The 21,288-nt window shown below is 48.1% G+C and overlaps 14 protein-coding genes across 14 annotated transcripts; 8 read left to right on the top strand and 6 right to left on the bottom strand.

Annotated features, from left to right (window-relative positions):
• Nucleotides 1–380: 380 nt before the first annotated feature.
• On the top strand, nt 381–1,894 carry N7529_004571 (uncharacterized protein; the record flags this gene model as incomplete). The annotated part of the gene is made up of 2 exons (XM_057240098.1): nt 381–1,092; nt 1,212–1,894. The coding sequence occupies 2 exons, from the start codon at nt 381–383 to the stop codon at nt 1,892–1,894; spliced, it is 1,395 nt and encodes a 464-aa protein (XP_057099393.1).
• Nucleotides 1,895–3,629: 1,735 nt separating this feature from the next.
• Nucleotides 3,630–5,398, top strand: N7529_004570 (Zinc finger CCCH-type; the record flags this gene model as incomplete). Its single annotated transcript, XM_057240097.1, has 5 exons — nt 3,630–3,827; nt 3,876–3,923; nt 3,976–4,276; nt 4,335–4,681; nt 4,739–5,398. 5 exons carry the CDS (start codon nt 3,630–3,632, stop codon nt 5,396–5,398), a joined length of 1,554 nt encoding a protein of 517 aa, XP_057099392.1.
• An 819-nt stretch (nt 5,399–6,217) lies between these two features.
• Nucleotides 6,218–7,120, top strand: N7529_004569 (MBL fold metallo-hydrolase; the record flags this gene model as incomplete). Its single annotated transcript, XM_057240096.1, has 1 exon — nt 6,218–7,120. One exon carries the CDS (start codon nt 6,218–6,220, stop codon nt 7,118–7,120), a length of 903 nt encoding a protein of 300 aa, XP_057099391.1.
• A 309-nt stretch (nt 7,121–7,429) lies between these two features.
• Nucleotides 7,430–8,153, bottom strand: N7529_004568 (glutathione S-transferase family protein; the record flags this gene model as incomplete). Its single annotated transcript, XM_057240095.1, has 2 exons — nt 7,430–7,706; nt 7,768–8,153. 2 exons carry the CDS (start codon nt 8,151–8,153, stop codon nt 7,430–7,432), a joined length of 663 nt encoding a protein of 220 aa, XP_057099390.1.
• A 605-nt stretch (nt 8,154–8,758) lies between these two features.
• On the top strand, nt 8,759–12,037 carry N7529_004567 (glycoside hydrolase family 35 protein; the record flags this gene model as incomplete). Its single annotated transcript, XM_057240094.1, has 6 exons — nt 8,759–8,818; nt 8,869–9,547; nt 9,611–9,734; nt 9,781–9,889; nt 9,940–11,740; nt 11,820–12,037. 6 exons carry the CDS (start codon nt 8,759–8,761, stop codon nt 12,035–12,037), a joined length of 2,991 nt encoding a protein of 996 aa, XP_057099389.1.
• Nucleotides 12,038–12,176: 139 nt separating this feature from the next.
• N7529_004566 (putative glycosyl hydrolase) lies at nt 12,177–13,414 on the bottom strand (the record flags this gene model as incomplete). The annotated part of the gene is made up of 3 exons (XM_057240093.1): nt 12,177–12,588; nt 12,637–12,893; nt 12,947–13,414. 3 exons carry the CDS (start codon nt 13,412–13,414, stop codon nt 12,177–12,179), a joined length of 1,137 nt encoding a protein of 378 aa, XP_057099388.1.
• Nucleotides 13,415–14,815: 1,401 nt separating this feature from the next.
• N7529_004565 (uncharacterized protein) lies at nt 14,816–15,081 on the bottom strand (the record flags this gene model as incomplete). Its single annotated transcript, XM_057240092.1, has 2 exons — nt 14,816–14,971; nt 15,055–15,081. The coding sequence occupies 2 exons, from the start codon at nt 15,079–15,081 to the stop codon at nt 14,816–14,818; spliced, it is 183 nt and encodes a 60-aa protein (XP_057099387.1).
• A 14-nt stretch (nt 15,082–15,095) lies between these two features.
• Nucleotides 15,096–15,584, bottom strand: N7529_004564 (uncharacterized protein; the record flags this gene model as incomplete). The annotated part of the gene is made up of 3 exons (XM_057240091.1): nt 15,096–15,304; nt 15,330–15,393; nt 15,501–15,584. 3 exons carry the CDS (start codon nt 15,582–15,584, stop codon nt 15,096–15,098), a joined length of 357 nt encoding a protein of 118 aa, XP_057099386.1.
• Nucleotides 15,585–15,661: 77 nt separating this feature from the next.
• N7529_004563 (uncharacterized protein) lies at nt 15,662–15,906 on the top strand (the record flags this gene model as incomplete). The annotated part of the gene is given in 2 exon segments (XM_057240090.1): nt 15,662–15,716; nt 15,731–15,906. The coding sequence occupies 2 exon segments, from the start codon at nt 15,662–15,664 to the stop codon at nt 15,904–15,906; spliced, it is 231 nt and encodes a 76-aa protein (XP_057099385.1).
• Nucleotides 15,907–16,027: 121 nt separating this feature from the next.
• N7529_004562 (uncharacterized protein) lies at nt 16,028–16,231 on the top strand (the record flags this gene model as incomplete). Its single annotated transcript, XM_057240089.1, has 1 exon — nt 16,028–16,231. One exon carries the CDS (start codon nt 16,028–16,030, stop codon nt 16,229–16,231), a length of 204 nt encoding a protein of 67 aa, XP_057099384.1.
• A 375-nt stretch (nt 16,232–16,606) lies between these two features.
• On the bottom strand, nt 16,607–17,403 carry N7529_004561 (SDR family oxidoreductase; the record flags this gene model as incomplete). The annotated part of the gene is made up of 3 exons (XM_057240088.1): nt 16,607–16,778; nt 16,829–17,216; nt 17,286–17,403. 3 exons carry the CDS (start codon nt 17,401–17,403, stop codon nt 16,607–16,609), a joined length of 678 nt encoding a protein of 225 aa, XP_057099383.1.
• A 1,089-nt stretch (nt 17,404–18,492) lies between these two features.
• Nucleotides 18,493–19,425, top strand: N7529_004560 (uncharacterized protein; the record flags this gene model as incomplete). Its single annotated transcript, XM_057240087.1, has 1 exon — nt 18,493–19,425. The coding sequence occupies one exon, from the start codon at nt 18,493–18,495 to the stop codon at nt 19,423–19,425; it is 933 nt and encodes a 310-aa protein (XP_057099382.1).
• A 609-nt stretch (nt 19,426–20,034) lies between these two features.
• Nucleotides 20,035–20,508, bottom strand: N7529_004559 (cytochrome P450; the record flags this gene model as incomplete). Its single annotated transcript, XM_057240086.1, has 1 exon — nt 20,035–20,508. One exon carries the CDS (start codon nt 20,506–20,508, stop codon nt 20,035–20,037), a length of 474 nt encoding a protein of 157 aa, XP_057099381.1.
• A 399-nt stretch (nt 20,509–20,907) lies between these two features.
• Nucleotides 20,908–21,096, top strand: N7529_004558 (acyl carrier protein; the record flags this gene model as incomplete). The annotated part of the gene is made up of 1 exon (XM_057240085.1): nt 20,908–21,096. The coding sequence occupies one exon, from the start codon at nt 20,908–20,910 to the stop codon at nt 21,094–21,096; it is 189 nt and encodes a 62-aa protein (XP_057099380.1).
• Nucleotides 21,097–21,288: the final 192 nt, after the last annotated feature.

Here is a 21,288-nt window from a genome sequence, read left to right as displayed (position 1 = left end):
AGGCTGGAAGTTATTCTTCACATGCGGAGTCTGTATGTAACTACGGAGTAGTGGATAAGTGGAGTATGGGGTCGAGTGTGGGGGGGGGGGGTTGACATCTTGCATTCCAAAATGGATTTAGTCTGTTTGATTGGTTTGCACTTATTTTATGCCTCATATATCAGGCCTAACACCGAATCCGTGATGTTTAGTCAACTACAGTAGTTACTTCAACGGTGTGCGAGTTCTAGATTGTATCAACCTTACAATTTCCCAAAGATGAGACAAGAGGCATCTTACATTTAGCGTAGCCTACTACATCTGGCATTCTAACCACCAAACTCAAACTGCTTCACTTTTTGAACTCCAAGACGGTTCCGAATCAACAGTCGCTATTCACCATGGCAGCACAGTCACTCCCACTCGAAACTCTTTACCAAATATTTGGCTACATTAATGGCAGCCTAGCTCCATATGCGAGTGTCTGTCGTACATGGCAGAGCGCCGTTGAGAAGCTTACGTTTGCCGACTTGAATATCAACTCCTCAATTCTCGAAGAATTTGATCAAATAACCGGCTCTTCAAAATCACTCGGGCGATATTATCATATCAAGAAAATATTTTTCAAGGTTGTACTACCGAAGTACAGTGTTGCCGCTAGGAGTCGCTACGAGAATGAACATGACCGCAACCGCAATAACGAGGCCTTCACGCACGCAATCGAATCTCTTTTTCGAATACTGAGCTCATGGCCCAATGAATGCTGCAATACAAAGTATCTAGGGCTCTACTCGCGATCTCCAAGTGATTGGCAGGCAGAGCCCGACTGGGGCAAACGTGCCGCCCGACAAAAAACCGGTTGTATTTTCCCGGAGAGGGACCTTTTAGAGCGGAGATACGAGCACTGTTATTTGGGCCTGATAGAGGAGAGCAATCTTTCCAATGTCGATTGCATCTCATCCTTCCGAATTCCTGGCCAATATTCCCATCGCAAGATCGCACCGAAAGCTGTATCGAAGATGGTATCCCACCTCCCTCGGCTGCAACATATCAATGTTGCTCTTAATGATTGTGAAAGCGAGGACATTATGCTCCGTGATCAACTGCGTAATGGTAAGTCCAGTTTGGTCTATCTCCTTTCTTCTCTCTTTCCACCTCACTTCTTCGCAGTTACCAGTGTCATAATATTGTTCGATTTTGTGAGATGCGTGCTTCTAACGAGACTTGAATAGAATTTACCTTCAACGACTGGCCTCAATCTTTGCGCCATCTGAACCTCTCATACTGGGGACCAACCCCGCGAGATCAAAGTCTTCCACCTCCCAAAAGATCAAGCACGGGCATGGACTCGCTCAGTATTGCTTTAAATCAGCTGTCACAGCAGCTAGAAAGTATCAAGCTTTCACACATCATGATCAGCTCTGAATTGTTCTGGCCAGCAGGTGCTGGAAAATCCATTCTGTTTTGGCCAAATCTTGTTGCTTTCGATCTGAGTTATGAGGCAGCTACAAGTTGCGGCAAATGGCTTTTTGAACGCGACCCAGCATGGAATGATAAATGTACTGAGTCCTCGTGCCATTTTGACTCGCCACAATCCTGCAATGAGTTCCGTATGCTTCCAAACAAACACATCAATGACATCTATCTTGCTGCTGCATATGCCGCTAAAAACATGCCCCGGCTGAATCGCATGAGACTCGAAGCTGAAATAAGAAGCAGTGTGCCACATGAACCAAACCCAGTTCCCACTCACATTTTCCAGTACGATGTAACCTTGGGTAAAGCGATTTGGGTGAGCTCCTCGGAATTTCACATCGCAGAGGAAGTCAGGAGGGCTTGGAATACTGTAGCGAAATCTCATGGGCACGTTGAGATATGTGCTGAGGTATGCTGTGCCTCACATCCGGTGTTTTGAGCAAACTGACCTGGTTCCTATAAAAAGAGCACATGGTTCCACAAGTTGGAATTCGCCGATTATTCGCCCGCAGAGTTGTTCGAAGAGAATTGGAGGAAAGAACATGAGTGCTTCTCCTGGGTTGATTAGATTAGGGCAGAGATTTTCGAGTGCAAAGTACCACATAGTAACTATATGAAATGAAATAATAGCTTTAAGTGATACTTATGCATCAAATGCTTCGACATAGCTGCAGCTGGGGACCTTTGTAGTATCGTCACACAGAGTGTCGTAGATACAACCAAGCCCAATGTACCATGGCCTGACGGTCTTCACTAAAGATGTCAAGTGCATCGAGACGAACTGAAGTGAATGATACCACCGGCACCCTCCAAGGAAAATTGCATCGAGTTGAAGGCAATCGAGGAATTCATGCAGATTGTGCCTACTGTGCGTATAGCCAGCCGGTACCCAAAAGGGGTGAGCAACCTGAAGCGCAGAGAAGCCAGAACCGCATAAACAAAAGCACCTTTCAACTTGATGGGCACAGTCAACAGAAATCCCCATGAATATACTCGATGTGAAAATTATCACCAGGTGTGGTTTATTGCGGGCAACGGTAAAGTGTTACAGTTTGTACACTGGCCCTACAAGTTGTTCTCAGATGGAGTCGGACCTGAATTCTGCTACGACTATATATGTAGAAAGAGGACTATCCCGAGCCTTTCGCTAAAACGCACCGAATTGACAGGAATATGACGACCGTACTACATCTTTTGATGGGGCAATTCCAGATGCAGCAACAAACAAGCGCTATCCCTGGGCAATATAAAACAATATCAACTACCAGACCAGAATTGGGGTATCTGGGCCTCTCGAAGGGAAGCAAATGCTTTTTCCAAGTGAGGTGTTGTGACCAATCAGACAATGCAATGAAAGCCTCAATGCTGTCTCAACGCGATCGACGACTGCCCGTCCACACGTAGTAAGCAAGTTCTGGCCTAAAGTGGCTGAGCACATGCCGAACCGTGTGTGGACACGCCGCGATACGAGTGACGAGCCGCCTCCCGAGACAATCACTCTCCCGCCCGGTCCACCCCGTGGTTATAGTCCATCAAGCCTGCTCTGCTTCCATTTCAGTCTAGCGAGCTGGGCAAATTGCCCGAGATTCGTGGGGTCTGCAGGAGGAAATTCGAGATATCGACCGCGTCTGTCATTTCAGATTCTGCTATTTTTTCAACCTTTTGCTTTTCGGACAAGTCAGGTAAGTTTTTGATTGATAGGTACTGCAATTTGCTATGTCAGTAAAGCTGATGGATATATCAGCACGACCAGAGTCAAGAGAACGTAGGAAGTTTTTTTGTTTGTTGATCCAACTGAAACCATCCTACGCGTTGGGGATGAGTTTGTGAGTCTGCAGAGGGTTTTACCCCTTTAATGACTATATCCTTTATTGCAAAAGATCAATATATGCAATTGGAGTCATTGACAGTGAGGTAAGAGCAAAGAGAGAAGGAAATTAGGAAATAAGCGAAAAGAGAGCGAGAGACAAAGCACAAACAAACACGTCACCTGATGGGCGTTGACCGCCCAAACTTAGAGATAAATTTCCCCACTATTAGATCTCCCCATCGCACATCGCGAACATTGCGGGAAACTTTCTGCCTTCATCCAACTTCCAATCGGATGTTGGTAGTCTCGATCGACTCATATCCAAGCTTGTGGGACTGGCACATGCCGTCCCGGTACTGACAAGATGCTGCGGGACTCTGATATAGATTCCCTTAATGGGCACCTAGCATCTTTATCGTTAGAGCAACAGAAACAACATGACAATTTGCAGGATCTTTTGGGTCGTTTCAAGAGCTTGCTCGATGACTACAGTTCCCTCAAAAGTGACTATGAAGAAGTCAAAGAAGGCCGCGAGAAATACAAACGCCAGGCCAGAGGCCAGGTATGAATTGTTGAGCTTCAATATATTATTTAACTAACAGGCAACCAGGATCGTAACCCGTTTGTCCTTGTTCTCGTCGACGGGGATGGGTATATGGTGAGCCTGCTCTGCTCTATTCTTGTTAGCTCAAATAGCTAATGTGCTCTAGTTCAAAGAGCACTTTTTGAAGAATGGCAGCGAAGGAGGCATTGCCGCCGCCCGCGAGCTGAGTGACTCCGTTAAGGAGCTGATGCATTCCACAATGGGAATGCAGGCAGAACAATGTCGAATTATGGTTCGTGTCTACGCCAATGTTCTCGGTTTGTCAAAGGCACTTGCGCGAGCCGGACTTACGGGCCATGAGGCTCGATCTTTGTCACCATTTACTTCATCCTTTACCCGTTCTCAGGAGCTATTTGACTATGTCGACGCCGCAGAGAAGAAGGAGGGCAGTGACTTCAAAATCAGAGGTAATGAATGGCTCGGCAACCGTAAGCGTTTTGTACTAATATGTGTTTCGAAATCAAGAAATGTTCCGCTTGTTTGCGGACCTGAATCAATGCCGCCATATCTATTTTGCTGGTTGTCATGACACTGGATACGGCTCCCTCTTAACCCCATATAGGGGTAGAAGCGACCGTATCACACTTATCAAAGCCGCTGGTTTCCACCGTGAATTCGAGGCCCTGGACCTTCCTATCAGAGAGTTGCCCTCAGTATTCATGAGCACCCCTCTACTTAATAGCAAGCCGCCCACAGGCCCGGCTGCTGCTAAAGTCAACGGTAATGCCAATGGTGCAAATGGGATGCACCATGTTTCAACTGGCTCAACTGGTGGAATTTCCACCAAACCAATCTGCAAGCACTTTCAAAAGGTATGTTATGCTACTACACAATTTCATCAAGTTGATCAACTGCTGACACGGAAATAGGGTATCTGCAAGTTTGGCCATGGTTGCAATAAACAACATGTTATGCCAAACCAGTCATTGAATCACCTTCCGTCGCCCAGGAGTTCTGGTGATTCACCTCCGCAGTCCGCAAAATCTACATCATCATTTTGGAGCTCCCCTACTGCCGGTCGCACGGACGACTTTCTCAGATCCATGCTACCCTTACCGAGCATCAAAACGGAGGAATTTATCCCAGTGAATAAAGACGGGGACCGTATTGATCCTTACTACCCACAGCCTACCCCCGAATCGTTTAGTGAATACCACGCTCGGGCAAAGCAGCACAAGGTCTGCAATAGCTACCACCTGTCCGGAGAATGTGGAGACATGAGTTGCCCTTATGACCACACCGATGTCTCCAACACCGTTATCGAGGTCTTGAGATGGATGCTCCTTCAACACCCATGCACTCGCGCTGGGTCTTGCCGGTCAATCAAATGCTACATGGGCCACCTATGCCAAAAGCCTGGATGCAAGGCTGTCAAGAGCTGGCAATGCCGCTTCAATCAGAATGCCCACACCCTGGAGCTCCAAATCGCTCGATGGGACATACCAACCGATCAGGACGACATCGGTGACCAATGGTCTGTCAGCGATGGCTCTATCGGAGAAACTTCCCCGGGTACAATGTTCGATTAGAGAACCTATCACGACCTCTACAAGGTAATAATTTCAAATACTCACCTACATACTGTCTCTGCTACCTGAGATGGTTTTGTATGTGTGAAAAAACCTGCTACTAGAAGTAGCTGCTTGGCAAAAGAGTGAGGTGGTCTTTTGTGCTAAATGAATGGATTAATCTAGGCCATTTGAAAGCTAGAAGAGATGGGGAAGAGTTTAGCCTTCCAAAAGAAGAATGATTGTTATCCTTTGATTGAAGTAGCCCGAAAGGTCAACTTGTAGATGCGAGAATACCTATGGTAGATTATCTCCCTGTATGATAACAAAAACACTGAGATCTTGACAATATATAGTAGTCAAACTGTAGGGATGCGAATTGTGGGGCGAGGATTAGTTCTTATACCGCAAAGAAAGAAAGCAAAAGAAAAGATACCGCTGTCATGGTAGTCAGTAAAAGTCTCAAAATTATAAAAATCTTCCTCAGGAGTTCAATTGTGGTTTAGAAACCGATGCAAGGCTTTGCCACCACTCAGAACGCAAGGCGAAGGCAAGGCGAAGGCAAGGCGAACAGATAAAACTGCTCAATTTATGGAGTATTACACCGCGCAGAGTTCGATGGCTAGGAGATGAACTGTCTATGGCACCAAAGAACATCTCCCATGAAACACCACAAGTTGATTATCGAAACGAATTTACGCTTTTGCCAAGAAAATGTGTGTGGCAGCTGATGATCTATAGATACGTAATGCTAATCAGCAACTGAAATCCAACCCGGAACAAATTTGCATTTGTTTTCGCACAAAATCTTCAACGGAGTGATACTCAATTTACTCAACCATGGCAATGGAACCAATCGTTCACACAATCTTTGAGCCCAAGACATGTTCCTGGCAGTATGTGGTGGCCTGCCCGAAAGAGAAAGAAGCTGCTATCATTGATCCCGTCCTAGACTTTCAACCTTCGTTATTTCGCATCACTACTGAGTCTGCGGATGCTCTAATCGATTGCGCTCTAAGTCACGGGTATACAGTCAAGATGCTGCTGGAAACACACGCCCACGGCGACCACCTTTCCGCTTCCTACTACATCCAGCAGACGCTGTGGTCACGAGGACAACCGCACGCACAGATTTGCATCGGAGAAAACATCACGGTCGTCCAAGCCTATGTTTCACACAAGTACAGAATTCCCAAAGAGGAAATCGATGATGCTTTCAACCACCTCTTCCAATCCGATGAAGTATTCAGCCTTGGTGACGTACGCTGCACCGCGCTGCACCTGCCCGGACACACACCGGATCATATGGGATACCAGATTGGCAGTAATGTCTTCACAGGAGACACGATGTTCCACCCAGATATTGGCAGCGGGCGATGCGACTTCCCTGGTGGCGATGCCCGGAAACTGTTCCGGTCGATGAAACGCCTCCTTGAGTTACCTCCAGAGACAAAACTATACACGGGCCACGATTATCCTCCATCCAATGAGTCTACAGCCCGCCAAGCTACGCCGTATGTTACGGTTGGCGAGCAGCAGCAGAACAACAAACATGTGAAAGATTCAACAGAGGGAGCATTTGTGCAGTGGAGAAATGCGCGAGACGAGGTTATGCCTGAGCCTGAGCTTGTACATCAGGCTATGCAAGTCAACGTGCGTGGAGGAAAGATGCCAAGGAAGTCGCATCATGGTAAAGCATATATGCTTTACCTGATCGAGGTCCCAAGTACTTTGATATGCTAGTTGCGACATCTGTGATTATGAAATTTGATGTGTTTTAAAACCGTAGAAGAGATTAAATGCAAATTGATTGATTCGTTCTAACTTTTGCTACTAAAGCCAATGTCTTTCTTGGCCCCTTTTATTGAGATTCTAAGTGCTGGTTGGCTGAGGTCGCTGTCTGGTTGTTTGAGCCGAATCTCGCTCTCTCAAAAGGTTCTTGTTTCTTCTTCAATGGTGCCCAGGTGCTTTAATCCACGATCCATTGTCCTAAATGTCCTATACTTCTACGCCCTTCCTTGACCAAACATGCACAACTCATTCAACTTGTTTCTAGCCTCTCACTTTGTGGTATGCTTCCTTGACCTCTTCTCGTGTCTCCATGAGACCAAGCCACTTTAAGATCAAAGGATGCTTATAAAGAGAAAGACCGGCAAAGGAATAACCGCGTATCCAAGGCTCAAAATGATAATCGACGGCAGTGACACGGCCGGGAAGGATGCTTTCCCCGCGAGTCCTCTTCAACTGTCCTTCGAGAACATCATAGCATCGATACGACTGAGCTGTGTATCTTTCGAGCGCGTCATTATTTTTCTGGGCGTTGAAGTGCCTGGTAAAATGGTTCATCAGCACCATCCGGGGAATATTTGAGCTCTACATGGGCCGCATACTTGAACCAATTTGTCTGCCCCATCATCGGACCCAGAGTTGACAACAAAAAGTACTCCCATTTCTCAAAGTCCACGAGGTCTTGCGCGGAATCTCCAGAAGGGCCGATTATATTGCCTTTGTCATACACGCGGCGGATATAGTTCATGCAAGCCCCCGATTCCCACGCGACAACACCTGTATTGGGGTCTTCGATTGCAGGAACGCGTCCATTCTCGTTGACTTTGAGAAACTTTGCGCCTTTCACCCCAGTATTTGGGTTATCTGAAAAGTCCCACTGCTTCACTGTGTACGGGACGTGGAGAGCCTCAAGCGCAATGGCTACCTTCACCGGGTTTGGGCCCGAAGAATGAGCGTGCAAAAGAAGTGGCTTTATATGACCGGCCATTTAGTCAGTTCTGAATGGTTGACTGTTTGTCAGAAAATTAGAGACATAATATGTTTCCTAGTCAACAGGTGGCTCGAACTAGAATGGCAACATGGGCTAGCCATGATGTAATTTGGGCGACACACCATGACATGATCAGCATCCGGAATCTCTCTCTGTTTGAGTATGTATGTGCAAGTGTCGGTGAAACACGGGGTAATCGACCGACGTTATTTAGCCTGATTGTCGATTGGCGAAAAACCTATGGAAGGGCCTTTTTAACTAGGATTTTGGCAGATCTCTCGATTTCTCTTTGCTGCAGGCATTAATATGCATTGATTTTGCCGACACGCCGGGTAATCATGAGATATTCCTTCAATAGGAAGAAAGCCGACGCTCATCATGAGTCTGGAGATATGCGGAGTCGATTTTGTCGATGCGGGGATGAATTTCCGTCGATTAAACCCAAATAGCATGCATCATTTTTACCATTTATTGTTGCACTTACTTTCTCATACTCATCAAGAGCCATAGCCAGGTGACATTTCGGAGTCTCCAATTGTGAACCAGGAAACATGTTTTTCATGACATCAACATGTCTTACCCTTTTTTATATAGTTGCATCCATGGTGCCGGCTTCTAACGGCGATACGTTTGCAGCCCAAGAAAAGCAGCTACAGAATCTTGTAAGATCCGCGTTTGCTATCAAGAACAACTATGAAATTATATTAAAAAGGATGAACAGGTGACATGGGACCAGCATTCTATCATAGTCCGTGGGGAGCGCCTCATGATCTTCTCCGGTGAATTCCACCCATTCCGCCTTCCAGTTCCAGGTCTATGGCTCGATGTATTCCAGAAAATCAAGAGCATGGGTTTCACAGGAGTATCATTCTATGTAGACTGGAGTCTTGTCGAAGGCAACCCGGGACACGTTATTACGGATGGTATATGGAGCCTGGATGAATTCTTTGCTGCCGCAAGTGAAGCCGGCATATATCTCATTGCTCGACCTGGGCCGTACATCAACGCAGAGACCACCGCTGGTGGGATACCGGGATGGATTTTGCGCCAAAAGGCAACTATTCGATCAGATGATCCTCAATACCTCAATGCGACAACGAATTACATGTTCACTTTGGGTAAAATTGTTGAACAGGCACAAATCACACATGGTGGACCGGTCATCATGGTCCAGCCAGAGAATGAATATTCTACTTGGCCAAACGTCACAGAATTTCCCAGCCAAATGAATCGGAATTATATGGATGTAGTGAATCAGCAGCTGCACGACGCTGGTATTACTGTTCCGTTGATTGTGAACGACAATGAAGCCAAAGGATACTGGGCACCTGGGTCAGGACAGGGCGAAGTGGATATTTATGGCATCGATGCCTATCCAATGCGCTATGATTGTTGGTTTATCACCAACTATTTCCTCTGATACTGTGTTCTAGAACTGACTATTTTCTTTTCAGGCGCAAATCCCACTATCTGGCCCACCTACAGATTCCCATACAACTGGCAAATTTTGCACGAACAAGAAAGTCCCACAACACCTTTCGCAATCGCCGAGTTTCAAGGAGGATCTGGTGAGGGATGGTATGTTATAAATTTCTTCCAAACTCCGTAAGCTAAAAGCATCTAGGGGAGGAGTTCTTCAAGAAATGTGCAACGAGTTGGTGAATGAAGAGGCTGTCAGAGTGGTGTACAAAAACAACTATAGCTTTGGTGTCAAAATATTTAACATCTACATGGTAAGTTCGTACCTTCGCTCGTTCTTCATCGCAAGGCTCAATGCGTTCAGACATTCGGCGGCACCAATTGGGGTAACTTGGGGTATATGGGCGGGCATACATCATACGATTATGGGGCAGCAATCACCGAAGAAAGGGCAATATGGCGTGAGAAATACAGCGAGCAAAAACTTGAGGCCAATTTCCTCAAGACTTCACCTGCTTATCTGACAGCAACTCCTCAAATCGGTGCCAACGGTACCTACGGGGCACCAACCTCTATTGCAGTCACTGTTCTCCTTGGGAATGGAACACAGACAAACTTTTACATCGTCAGACACGCTGATTTCACATCGACTGAAAAGACTCAGTATACTCTTTCATTGCGGACAAGTGTTGGAACCGTCAATATTCCCCAGCTGGGAGGCCAGCTGACACTCAACGGTCGCGATTCTAAATTTCACGTCACAGATTACGATGTCGGTGGTATCAATCTGATATACTCATCTGCGGAGATTCTCACATGGGCGCGAGGAGCTGGATCAGCACGTGTCCTTCTTCTATATGGAGGCGCTGGAGAGGCGCACGAATTTGCCTTCTCTAGTCGACTTGGAAAACCAACGGTTGCTGAGGGCCAAGGCATCAAAATTCAGCTGATAGGATCTGCTTGGGTTGTACAATGGCAAGTTACACCGGCCCGGTGCATAGTTCGGGTGGCAGATCTTGAGGTCTACTTGCTCTGGCGCAACGATGCATACAACTATTGGGCACTCGAACTGCCTGCTTTAGGACCGATTGGAAACTATTCTTTCCCAGGAAAAGACCTCGTGGTAATCAAGGCCGGATATCTTATCCGCACAGCAGATATTAGAAATGCGGAACTCCGATTGACAGGCGATGTGAACCAGACTACAAAGATTGAGCTTATCTCTAGCCCATCGGGGAATCTGAAAGAGATCAGTTTCAATGGAGAGCGGTTGCGAAATTCGAAATCGACAAATGGTAAGATCTCCGGAACTGTCAGATACGACCCTCCTCAGTTGGACATTCCCGACCTGGCCAACCTGCAATGGAAGTTCCTTGATTCTCTCCCTGAGATTCAGTCATCGTACGACGACTCTGATTGGACACTTTGCACGTTAAATTCAACAAACAATCCACGACAGTTAGACACTCCTAGTAGTTTGTACTCTATGGACTATGGATATCACACAGGGTCTCTGTTCTACCGAGGGCATTTCGCTGCCAATGGTCAAGAATCCAATGTTTGGTTAAATATTTCTGGGGGCACAGGATTCGGCCACTCGGTTTGGCTCAATAGCACATTCCTTGGCTCATGGGTGGGATCAGGTGCCAACTCCACAGTCATACACAACGTTTCATTGCCATCAACCCTGTCACAGGAAAGCGAATATGTCCTATCAATTTTGATTGATCACATGGGCCAAGACGAGGAAGCCCCTGGCACTGATGCAATTAAGTTTCCACGCGGAATTTTAAATTACGGGATTTCGGGCCACTCACAATCCGATGTATTATGGAAGTTGACCGGTAACCTGGGAGGTGAGCAATATCAGGATCTAGTCCGTGGTCCTCTCAACGAAGGTAGCATGTTCGCCGAGAGGCAGGGCTACCACTATCCCAGTCCACCAGACTCGGATTGGAAGTCTTCTAATCCAGTGAGAGATGGATTATCGCAGCCAGGTGTTGGGTTCTATACTGCATCCTTTCGGCTGAAAGTCCCCGACGGGTGGGATGTCCCAATGAGTGTTGTGTTCAACGCCTCTTCCCAACCTCACTCCAAGTACAATGCCCGAGGGGAGAATTACAGATGCCAAGTATATGTTAATGGGTACCAGTTTGGCAAATACAGTATGTCTTCCTTTGGCTCGCCGAATTGGTTCCATGGTTTGCAACCCGGGACCCACCAACTCTAATCCCTTCTATTTAGTCAACAATCTCGGCCCCCAAACGGCTTTCCCTATTCCCGAAGGCATTTTGAATCATGATGGAAACAATTTCATAGCGTTGACGCTGTGGGCACAGGATAAGAAAGGTGCAAATTTGAGGGGATTGGAACTAGTCCCTACATCCGTGATTCGTTCAGGCTACACCAGACCCAGATCGGTTTTGCAGCCCGCTTGGAAGAAGCGAACAGAAGCTTATTAGAATAGAGGTATTTTTGGAAGGCAAACTCCTGGGATATTACTGGTATATTTGAAGACCGAAAGCCTATATGCATCTCATCTAGTGAAACCTCCGCGGACTTCTGTATTAAAAAGCAAAGGAAAAGCTGCCAGTTGGCTCTTTATACCCCAGCTGCAGCAACTGCAGCAACTAGCGCATCGAAGGCTGAGCTATGCGTGGATGCATCCACCACGGCCTCAATAGGACCGGCCCAGTTAACCCCAAACTGGTTTTGCTCATTGCGATCATTATCCCAGATGCTGTTTGCGCAGCTGCTGATGACATTGCTGTAGATAGCATTCGGGGATGCCTTATGTAACATTGCAAGATTGCGAATGAAGATGCCCTTAAATTGTGTGCCGTCTGGGAGGCATTGTGGCTCACAAAATTCGTGGATAACATTATTTGAATCTGCCAGTGTTTCGATAGCAGCATTTGCAATTTTGTTGGCTGAAGGCAAGTATGTGTCGTTGGGTGCAGCTCGGTTCAACTCCACTAGTCCACCGAGCACGACTCCTTGGTTGTAGGACCAGCTGTGAAACGTGAGTAACCGGAAACATGGTGATTCAAGCATGACTTACACAGTGGCTCCATTGTTCTGGCAATTCTCCAAAAGTCCGTCGTTGATAGTACCATTCTCTCCAATAAAGCCTTGGGACGTGAACCAATCCCATTCCTTCTGGGCCCAGAGAACATAGTATGATTTTCTGTCGGGAACTCGGTTCGCAAGGTGCGCTGCGACAGACAAGAACAGTTCGTTTGTAATCGAGTTGACATATGTGCTCGTGGGGTTCCAAGGAATACCGCCTCCGCCACAATCTGTTCCCCACGCATCGACCTGAATTGTTCAATTAACTTGTGTGGTAGACATTTGTCTCGGGATAATCTCACCAAGCTCTCAAAGATCCCCTCGGCCAGTTCGAGGTAGTTTGGTTCCTTGGTCACATCATATGCCGCAATCCATGCAAGAGCCCACCATCCGTCATCGTCGTAGGCCGAGTCAAGCCATTGCGAGGCATTGACCGCTGACGGCTGATCATCGCGTGTGAAGACTGTTTTCTTCTCTGGCCCTGGATGAGGATTCGATACTGGCCCCACATAGAAAGTGTTATTGAAAACATATGTCGCTGTTTCCATCACGGATGGATCTAGCGCAGCTAGATCGGCAACTGTAGTCATACAACTCGCCCCATCCCACCAGCCGCAAGTATCCCAAATCCCACTTGAGGGGTTATACCAGCCCTGGAGGGTCTCTAGGGCATTCCTAGCTCTGCTTCGTGCGTCATCGGCAACCGCGCTGCCGGTGAAGAGTAAAGAAGCAAGCGAAGGAGCTAGAAGGCCGAACCGCGAAAACAACATGGTTTTAGGACGTCAATAAAAACACTTATCCAGGAGGGGAGAACAGCAGAACACTATTTCTTTTAAATAAGACAGCTTCAATTCTCCTATTTGTTGCATAGACACATAGCTGCATCTTCAAAACAAATACACATTCTTGCAGCTACGGTGCCTTGATTGGCGGCTCATAGGCCTGATAGTCCACTATCGCAGATCACTCGACCCCTGATCTGCAATGATAGCCTTTGCGCTGTGAGACTGGAAATCACGTTAACATCGCAAATATGCATGTCGTCGGTAATCCAAGGAACCAGCACTGCAGTAACACTGGTCTGATCTCAGTCAATTTGGGAATCCCCCTATCTTGCTATCAAGGGGTGCCTGTCACCAAGGCTATCGCTTTAGAGGCGCCAATGTTAGCGCCCACCCCTTTCTAGGCTGAGCCCCGCTCTGTTGGGCTATAAACAGACGCACGAGAAAATTGAAGCTGTCGTTTGCGAACTCATCTGTTCCGACCCGCTTGAAATTCATTGTTTCATCAGGGCCGCGTTCTAGAAATCCAGATTCTAATCAAATATGATGAGCTCTTTCTCTTTGGTCTCATTGCCTCGTCCGATGTGACCTTCGTGAGACCTGTCCGGCTTATTTCAGTCGTCCATCCGACCGACTCATTTGTGCCTTTCCGTATTTCAGAGGGAATACAGGGCTGCATTACCTTGAGCAGTTTGACTGTGTTGCGCTCGGGCGCAACTAACCTAGACATGTCCAAACTATAGCATCCAAAGAAACCACTAAACATATGAGACATGCATTGTCTAAGACGCACCATATTTGAATTAGAGCTATTGCTAGACTGACGTCAGCAGCTTCGTTTGCAAAGTTGTCATCCCCGTGGAAGCCGGGTGTCTCGATTTCTCTTCCACGTGCCTGCAGGCCGACTTTCAGCCAAAGGGAGAACTCATTTTCTACGCATCTTTGTTTTCACTTTGGACGAATTTCAAGGTAACAGAAACAAAGGCTGTCAATTTTTACTTCGACATCGCATTGACATTGCTTGCTTTTCAATGAGACAAATTTATCACAATCTTGGGTTACTTCTGTGCTCAGTCAATATTTATATGGTTCGGCGTGTGACTGCTTCATCGCAATGCACAGTGAGAAAATACAGGCAGCTAAAGAGCCAAGAGATTCAATATCCCTTCTTTCGCTCTTCTCTCGCGATGGAGCCCAAGTATCTCGCTGTATGAGCTGAGAGGACAACCATACTATTTGTAAATAGCATGTGACGCCACTAACTTCCTCATCAATCAAACCACCGCACCGACCATGGGCGTACTCCCCAACCTCTTCACACGAATCCAACTAACTAACATTGCTGTCCCGCCCAGCGCGATCCCCTACGCCCACCACGCCTTAAACCCTTCAAATACGAAAAAGATCTCGGATCTCAGTCGCACCAGCGGCAAAGACAGAGGCGGACGAGACAGAGGGCGCGTAGGTGGCCAGGCCAGTGACAAGCTGTTTTCGATATTCTCTGGGCAGCGGAGACAGAGAGGGCACCGCTGATGAGTTGGAAGACTGTTCAATTTATTATTGGTCATGTAAGTTGAGAACCAAGAGAGGGCATGGAATGAAGTGGCATGGAATAGCGTACATCGTACCGTGGACGTCACGACGGGAATATCCATGGGCTCTACCAGTGTCATGCCATTACGGGAACCTGAATACTCAGTCCCACGCCCACACCCACCAGGATCTGGTACCTAATGTACTGTCCGGTGGAAGGATTAAGGCCTATCATGTGCAGCATGCCTTCGCCGGTGGTCAGGACGGCGGATCCTACCACCAGGAAGAGCTGGAAGTGGCCCTTTGCGTATTTGAGGAGGGTTCCACTAAGGAGAGTACAGAGGGCTAAATAATGTTCAGTAGGTATTACAGCTCGCGGGCATCAGCTGGAGATTGCGAATGCCACTTCCCATGGGCGAGGCGTTGGTGATGGCCTAAAAGTAAACTGAGAGGTTGTAAATAAGCAGGAAATTGGATGACTCAAGGCTAGACATCGTTATTTAAAGCAATCTTTTGTTAGGGCATACAGAGTCACGCATACAAAAAGATGAATGCGCAGCACACGGCGATCTCGCAGCGTTGCAGGAACCGCGAAACCAGGAGCGCCTTCCCACCCTGCAGCCATTTATCAATGCTAAAAGTCACGGTGAGTATAATCCATCCGATCAACGTCCTAATCACCCGCGACGAATTCCACGTATCATGGACGCCACCTCATTGCAGGGCCAAACAGTAGCACACCATGGCGCACATGATGGTGAGAATCCCCAGCGGGTCCATATATGAGCCAGTGTGGGCTTATGGCCGCTAGTGGTGTGGAAGAAGAAGATAAGAATGAGCAGCACGATTCCGCCGACGGGCAGATTGATGTAGAAGTTGGTTGCATCGGCCTTAACGTCAACAACTGTTCATTGGACAGTGGCGATAACGTACCACCAACGCCATGAGGCCTCATCTGTGAGTACTACCCCCAGCAATGGACCACAGACACTGTCTACGTGGTCGGCTTTGCGGCCAGTGTCTCCATTACGGCATCCAGAAGTCCGGTGGGGTCCAACGCGGTGCTTCATGCCTGGCTTGACACAGGTATATCGCTCATCCTGTCTTCGGTCTGGAATTATGCCTCGCTCCGTCGAAGTCCAGCGCGAGCTACAGCTGACCAACGAGTTGGAGCTTCAATTGCGCAACCTTACCCCTGGCAGCGGTGGCTACCTCAACGAGGCCAATGTTATGCTGCGAATCTGGAAGGAGGATTTTTACGGCGCCGACTAAAACCGTTTGCGCGCTATCAAGAGAAAGTACGATCCGGAGGACCTGTTCTAAGCAAACAGTGCTGTAGGCAGTGATGTGTGGATGGTAGCTGACAGCGAACGTATGTGTCGGTCGTAGAGGAATAGACTAGACAAAACATGGTGATAGGACTAGAAGAACACCGAACCATTCCTTTAGAACTTGATCTCATCTTCTGGTTCGGAATCGCTGTCTTTATCTGTCCCTTTGGATGGTATCTACGATGGAAGGCAGGTCGGGCAAAGTAGTTTCTCTGTGTGATGTATGTAAAGGGAGAAAATTAGCTATAGTGAGACAAATACCTACATCATGGGAGCAAACGACTACTCATGTAAAGATGACTCTAATACTTTCCGCTTACCAGGGAAACTGGGATCCATCCCACACGCGCAGCTGCGCACCAACCGACTCCCTGGTCCCTTCGTCGATCGACTTCACGATACCGCCGACGATCTCCTCGACCGTCTGGAAGGCCTTCTCGAGGCCCGCAGCCTGGGCGCCAGCATTGCCCATATCAGTTTGGACGAAGCTAAAATTTAATCAATATGCAACGACCATTCACAGAGAGCAGGCACTTACCCAGGATCCGTAACGAAGCTCACGAACTCCTCGTTCTCGAAATAGATCTTACGCACGATCCAGTGCAGAATAGCCTTGCTGGGGCCGTAAGCCGCACATGGATACGGGCGCTGCTCCATGCCGCCGATGCTGCCCAGCGGACTGCCGATTCCCACAAACGTGGGCTTGGTGCTTTTCTTGAGCAGCGGGTAAACCGCCTGGTAGAGGTAGATGGGCCCGTAGCCATTGACCTCGACGTGCCCTTGCAGCACGGGGACAGACAACCTGTGCACGGTCGAGAAGTCCTCGCTGATGCCGGCGTTGGCGATTACCACATCCAGGTGGTCAATGCCATGCTTCTTCTGGAGAGTCTCAACGGCAGCCGTAGGGTCGGTGGAAGACTTAGAGTCTATCTTCACCACGATTAGTCTAGAGAACTCGCCCTTGGACAGCTTGTGCAGGGACTAGGATGAAGCACCGGCGGGGTCGCGGACGGCCGCGATGACGATGGTGTTAGGGCGGGCGAGGAATATCTCGGCCAAACCACGGCCAATGCCGCGGCTGGCACCGGTAATGAGATAGATGGTATTAGTCATAGTTGCAATGGTGGACTTGTTCCGGTCGGGATGGTGACATTGAGACGAGATGATGGGCAGTCTAGATATGCTAATGTCCAGCTGGTAGACTACGATTTCTAACATCACAATAGCGCTTACAAATGCGAATGGATTCTGACAAATGATATGTAAATAAGTACCAAAGGTGACGACATTTGAAACGAAGAAGAGAAAAGAGGACAACAGGGGAGAACAAAGAGGAAGCCTGAACTATTCCCAATTCGGTAAGTCGGGGAACTAACCCTGATCATCCATGGATGTATCCATAGATCTGTAATTAAACACATACAATCATCGCCTAGATACCCGTCTTACATACATATTTATATGTATGTGTGGCTATATATAATACAGATATGTAATCAATATCTCTGGGCCATTGTCCCTCGAACTCCCAATCTATTCGGAATGGCCTTTCGTGTCCTCTGCATCCACGGCATGGGCACCAATGCCCGCATTTTCGCCGCCTAAACAGCCATTTCCGCAAACTACTGCGGTCAGGTTATGACATTGTCTTTGTGAGTGGCACCACCGTATGCGATCGAGCTCCCGAAGTAGCAGACAACTTCGAGGGGCCATACGTGGGCTAGTATCGTAGTCCCAGCACCGCCAGGGTCGCCGCCGCCCATGAAGCCGTGCGCAAAGTTATAAATTAGAAGGGGCCCTTTGACGCGGTATTCCAAGGTTGGGCTTTAGCCAGGAAGCCCTGGAGCCCTGACTATATCCTGGATTATATATAGATGCTAACAACCCCACAAGCGAAAATCAAACCTTGGAACATAGACAAAAATGCTCCTTGAGGATAGTTCAGATGATTGATTACCATACAAAATTTAATAAAATATACTGTTTCATAATCTCGTGCACAAATTCGAGTTCGCAAGAGAACAAGAAATGTGGGAGACACTTTCGTTCTACTAGTGTATCTAGAGCCGTAACATACATACCTAGTTATCACATGTGTTTTAGTGTATATATGTCTCCCCCTTCCCTAGCTTTCCTTCTTCTCTCCACTTGCCCTCACTTGTATTCTTTGGCCAAGGTACTATCATCCTATACCTAGGTAACATGTCCCAGATCATCCTGGTTACTGGGGCGACAGGCCAACAAGGCGGAGCGACAGCCCGCCACCTTCTAGCCCAAGGACTGCGGGTGCACGCCTTAGTTCGGACGACCACCAGCACCGCCGCGCTCGACCTTCAGCGTCGCGGCGCCGTCCTAGTCGAAGGCAATTTCGACCAACCAGAGAAACTCCAGTCCGCCTGCCAGAACGCGACAGCAGTGTTTTTGAACGTGTCACCCTCGTTTCGAGGCGACGGCGCTGAACTGCGACAGGCGATCAACGTGGTGTACGCAGCTCGTGCATCCGGCACCGTCAGGACCCTCGTTTACACGAGCGTCTGCTCCGTGGACCAGCGCGAGAAATTCCCCGGTTGGTCTGATGGCACTATGTCTGGCACCATGAAGGGATACTTTAAGAGTAAGGCTGCTATTGAGGACGTCGTGAGTTCCGCTGGTTTCTTGTACTGGACGATCCTCCGTCCCCCTGTCTTCATGACAAACTATCTCCTTCCTAGTGCAAGAGGATATTTCCCTGAATTGGCTGAATTTCGCACTCTTCGTACCGCTATGGCAGCTGAGAAAAGGACTATGCTTATCGACCCCGATGATATCGGGCGCTTAGCCGCTGCTGTGCTCATGGATCCGGGAAAATTCTCGCACCGTGCGATGGATATTGGGGGTGAGGCCCTGACGGCGGAGCAGTTGGCGAGCGCTATCGCTGAGGTCAGTGGGCGTGAGATTGTGATCGACCATATCCCCCGTGATCTGGCGGAACGTCTGGCGCCCTCGAATCCCCAGATCGACGCGCAGCTGTGGTTCTGGGAGCGACAGGATAGGTTTGAGCCGCAGGAGCTGGAGGCGGAGTTCGGGATTAAATTGACTAAGTTTAAAGAGTTCTTGGCTGCGAATAAAGAGCTGGTGAGGCAGACCGTTGGATAGATTGACTTAGTCGAGCTTATATCTATTGATGTACACATAGACCTGGGCATAGAAGAGAGGATATACTTCAAACTACATACATACCTACTTTATATATAACCACTCCCAACCAAGGACCGTATCTTCAATCCCGTGGTCCACCCCACCCCCTTTCCATAGGTTGTAATTGATTTAACAACAACTCTCACTCCTTTGTCCCATACGCACGCGCGACCGTCTTGTAGCTGTCGTTCTGGCCTGACACGATGTGACTTAATTGCACCGTGATGTCCTCTTCACTTTTGTCAGAATATAGCGAGTAGAAGTTGACTGAACGAAACATACCTCGTGGAACTCGAAGACTGGCTTCATAGTGGGGCTTAGAATCGCCACAAATGAATCTGGAAGCGGGTTTCAACGCCGCCAGAAGAAAATGGAAAGTGGCCTGTCACATGCAGGGAGCGAGTGAGGTGCTGGATGGCGGTTATCAATGGCGAGCTGAACTCTGGATATTCTAGGAAGTTGTGGGACATCCCTAAGGCGTACAACGTGATCACCGAAGGCCTCGTTCAGGCAGACCACCTGTCCCCGATACTCGTGCTGCAGTCAATTGACCATTCTGTCCGTCTGTTACTGGATGTAGGCGCTGAACTCGAGGATCTTAGTATGCGCTACAGACGTTGCCAGCGGAACCCGTCGTCGATGGTGGCCATGCTCGATCGTATCGAAGGCCGAGTTCTCAAGCCCAAACCGGAAACGCCAGTCCTCGGGCTTCCTGTATCTGGCTGTCACCGTATACAACTGATTGTAGAAGTTAGGGTCTGAAATGTGAACTTCCCCTGGGCTGATACGAATGATGGGTCCTGGGATCGATGCTTTGAAGGATTGTGGTTTGTGAGGTAGATACTCTGACTTACCGTATTGCAGGTGCAGCTTCTCAATCTGAAAGGTGAACTGACCTCCGTGGACGACATCGAAGAAAGTCTCGTACCATCCTGTCAGAGCGCCCAGTCTTGGTCCAGGGCTATGGGCTATGGGGCTCCAGTCAAGGCGATACAAGGCCAATACAGCCAGATAGATGGCCAGCACAGGTAAAAGCAACATGAACACTGCCACTGTAGCCAAAATGAATTAGAGAAAGAATTTAGCACCCAAAGGAGCGAGAGATATGCCCTTCCTCGGCCTCAAATACGCATGTATGAATTCATGTATATCAATTACTGCCTAAAAGCTGTAATATACAACGAGATACATCGCCATGAAATTTGAACGAAATACCGGGTAGCGGCTTGATCTGGCATATCCACTAATGCAGGTCATCCTTGTCTGATTCCCTTAGTGCTGACGTTTCGTAATTGCTGGTCTTGGCGACGTTGCATTGCATATGCAAGCGAAAATGGATCAAAGGAGATCAAGGCGCCCGTGCTCTTAGATAAGAACCAAGCGGAGTCCGGCGTCGTGCAGTAGGCGGCAATTGACGTTGCGAGGCGTCAATTCACGTCGATGTTGCGTTTGTCAGCCGATAAGGCGGCCAAACCACTGGGCAGCTACGGACTGGACTCATTGGCGGCGGCGGAGTTCCGCAATTGGTTGCGATTGGAGCTGAAGGTTGAGGTGACGACCTTGGAGATCACCAGTGCGGCGTCTTTGATGGCGTTGTATGAGAGAATCGGGTCACAGTTGCTGGGATAAATACAGGATGATATCGGAGATTGGCAATTTCCTGCTGACTAGAATGTATGGATTTTCGATTGGTTTTGGTGTAGCATATTAAACGTGCAATATATGAATGCTTGAGAGTGAGTGAGTTCGCTCTACATCACACACGAGAACACGTCTTATCCGCTTTGACTTGAGAATGTTTCAATTCAACCTTGCTTTAGA

This window comes from Penicillium soppii, assembly GCF_028829465.1.
Source record: "Penicillium soppii strain IBT 18220 chromosome Unknown utg000004l, whole genome shotgun sequence".
Classification (NCBI taxonomy): domain Eukaryota; kingdom Fungi; phylum Ascomycota; class Eurotiomycetes; order Eurotiales; family Aspergillaceae; genus Penicillium; species Penicillium soppii.
The sequence above is the reverse complement of the archived record's forward strand: the minus strand, read 5'-3'. Positions and strand labels throughout refer to the sequence as shown.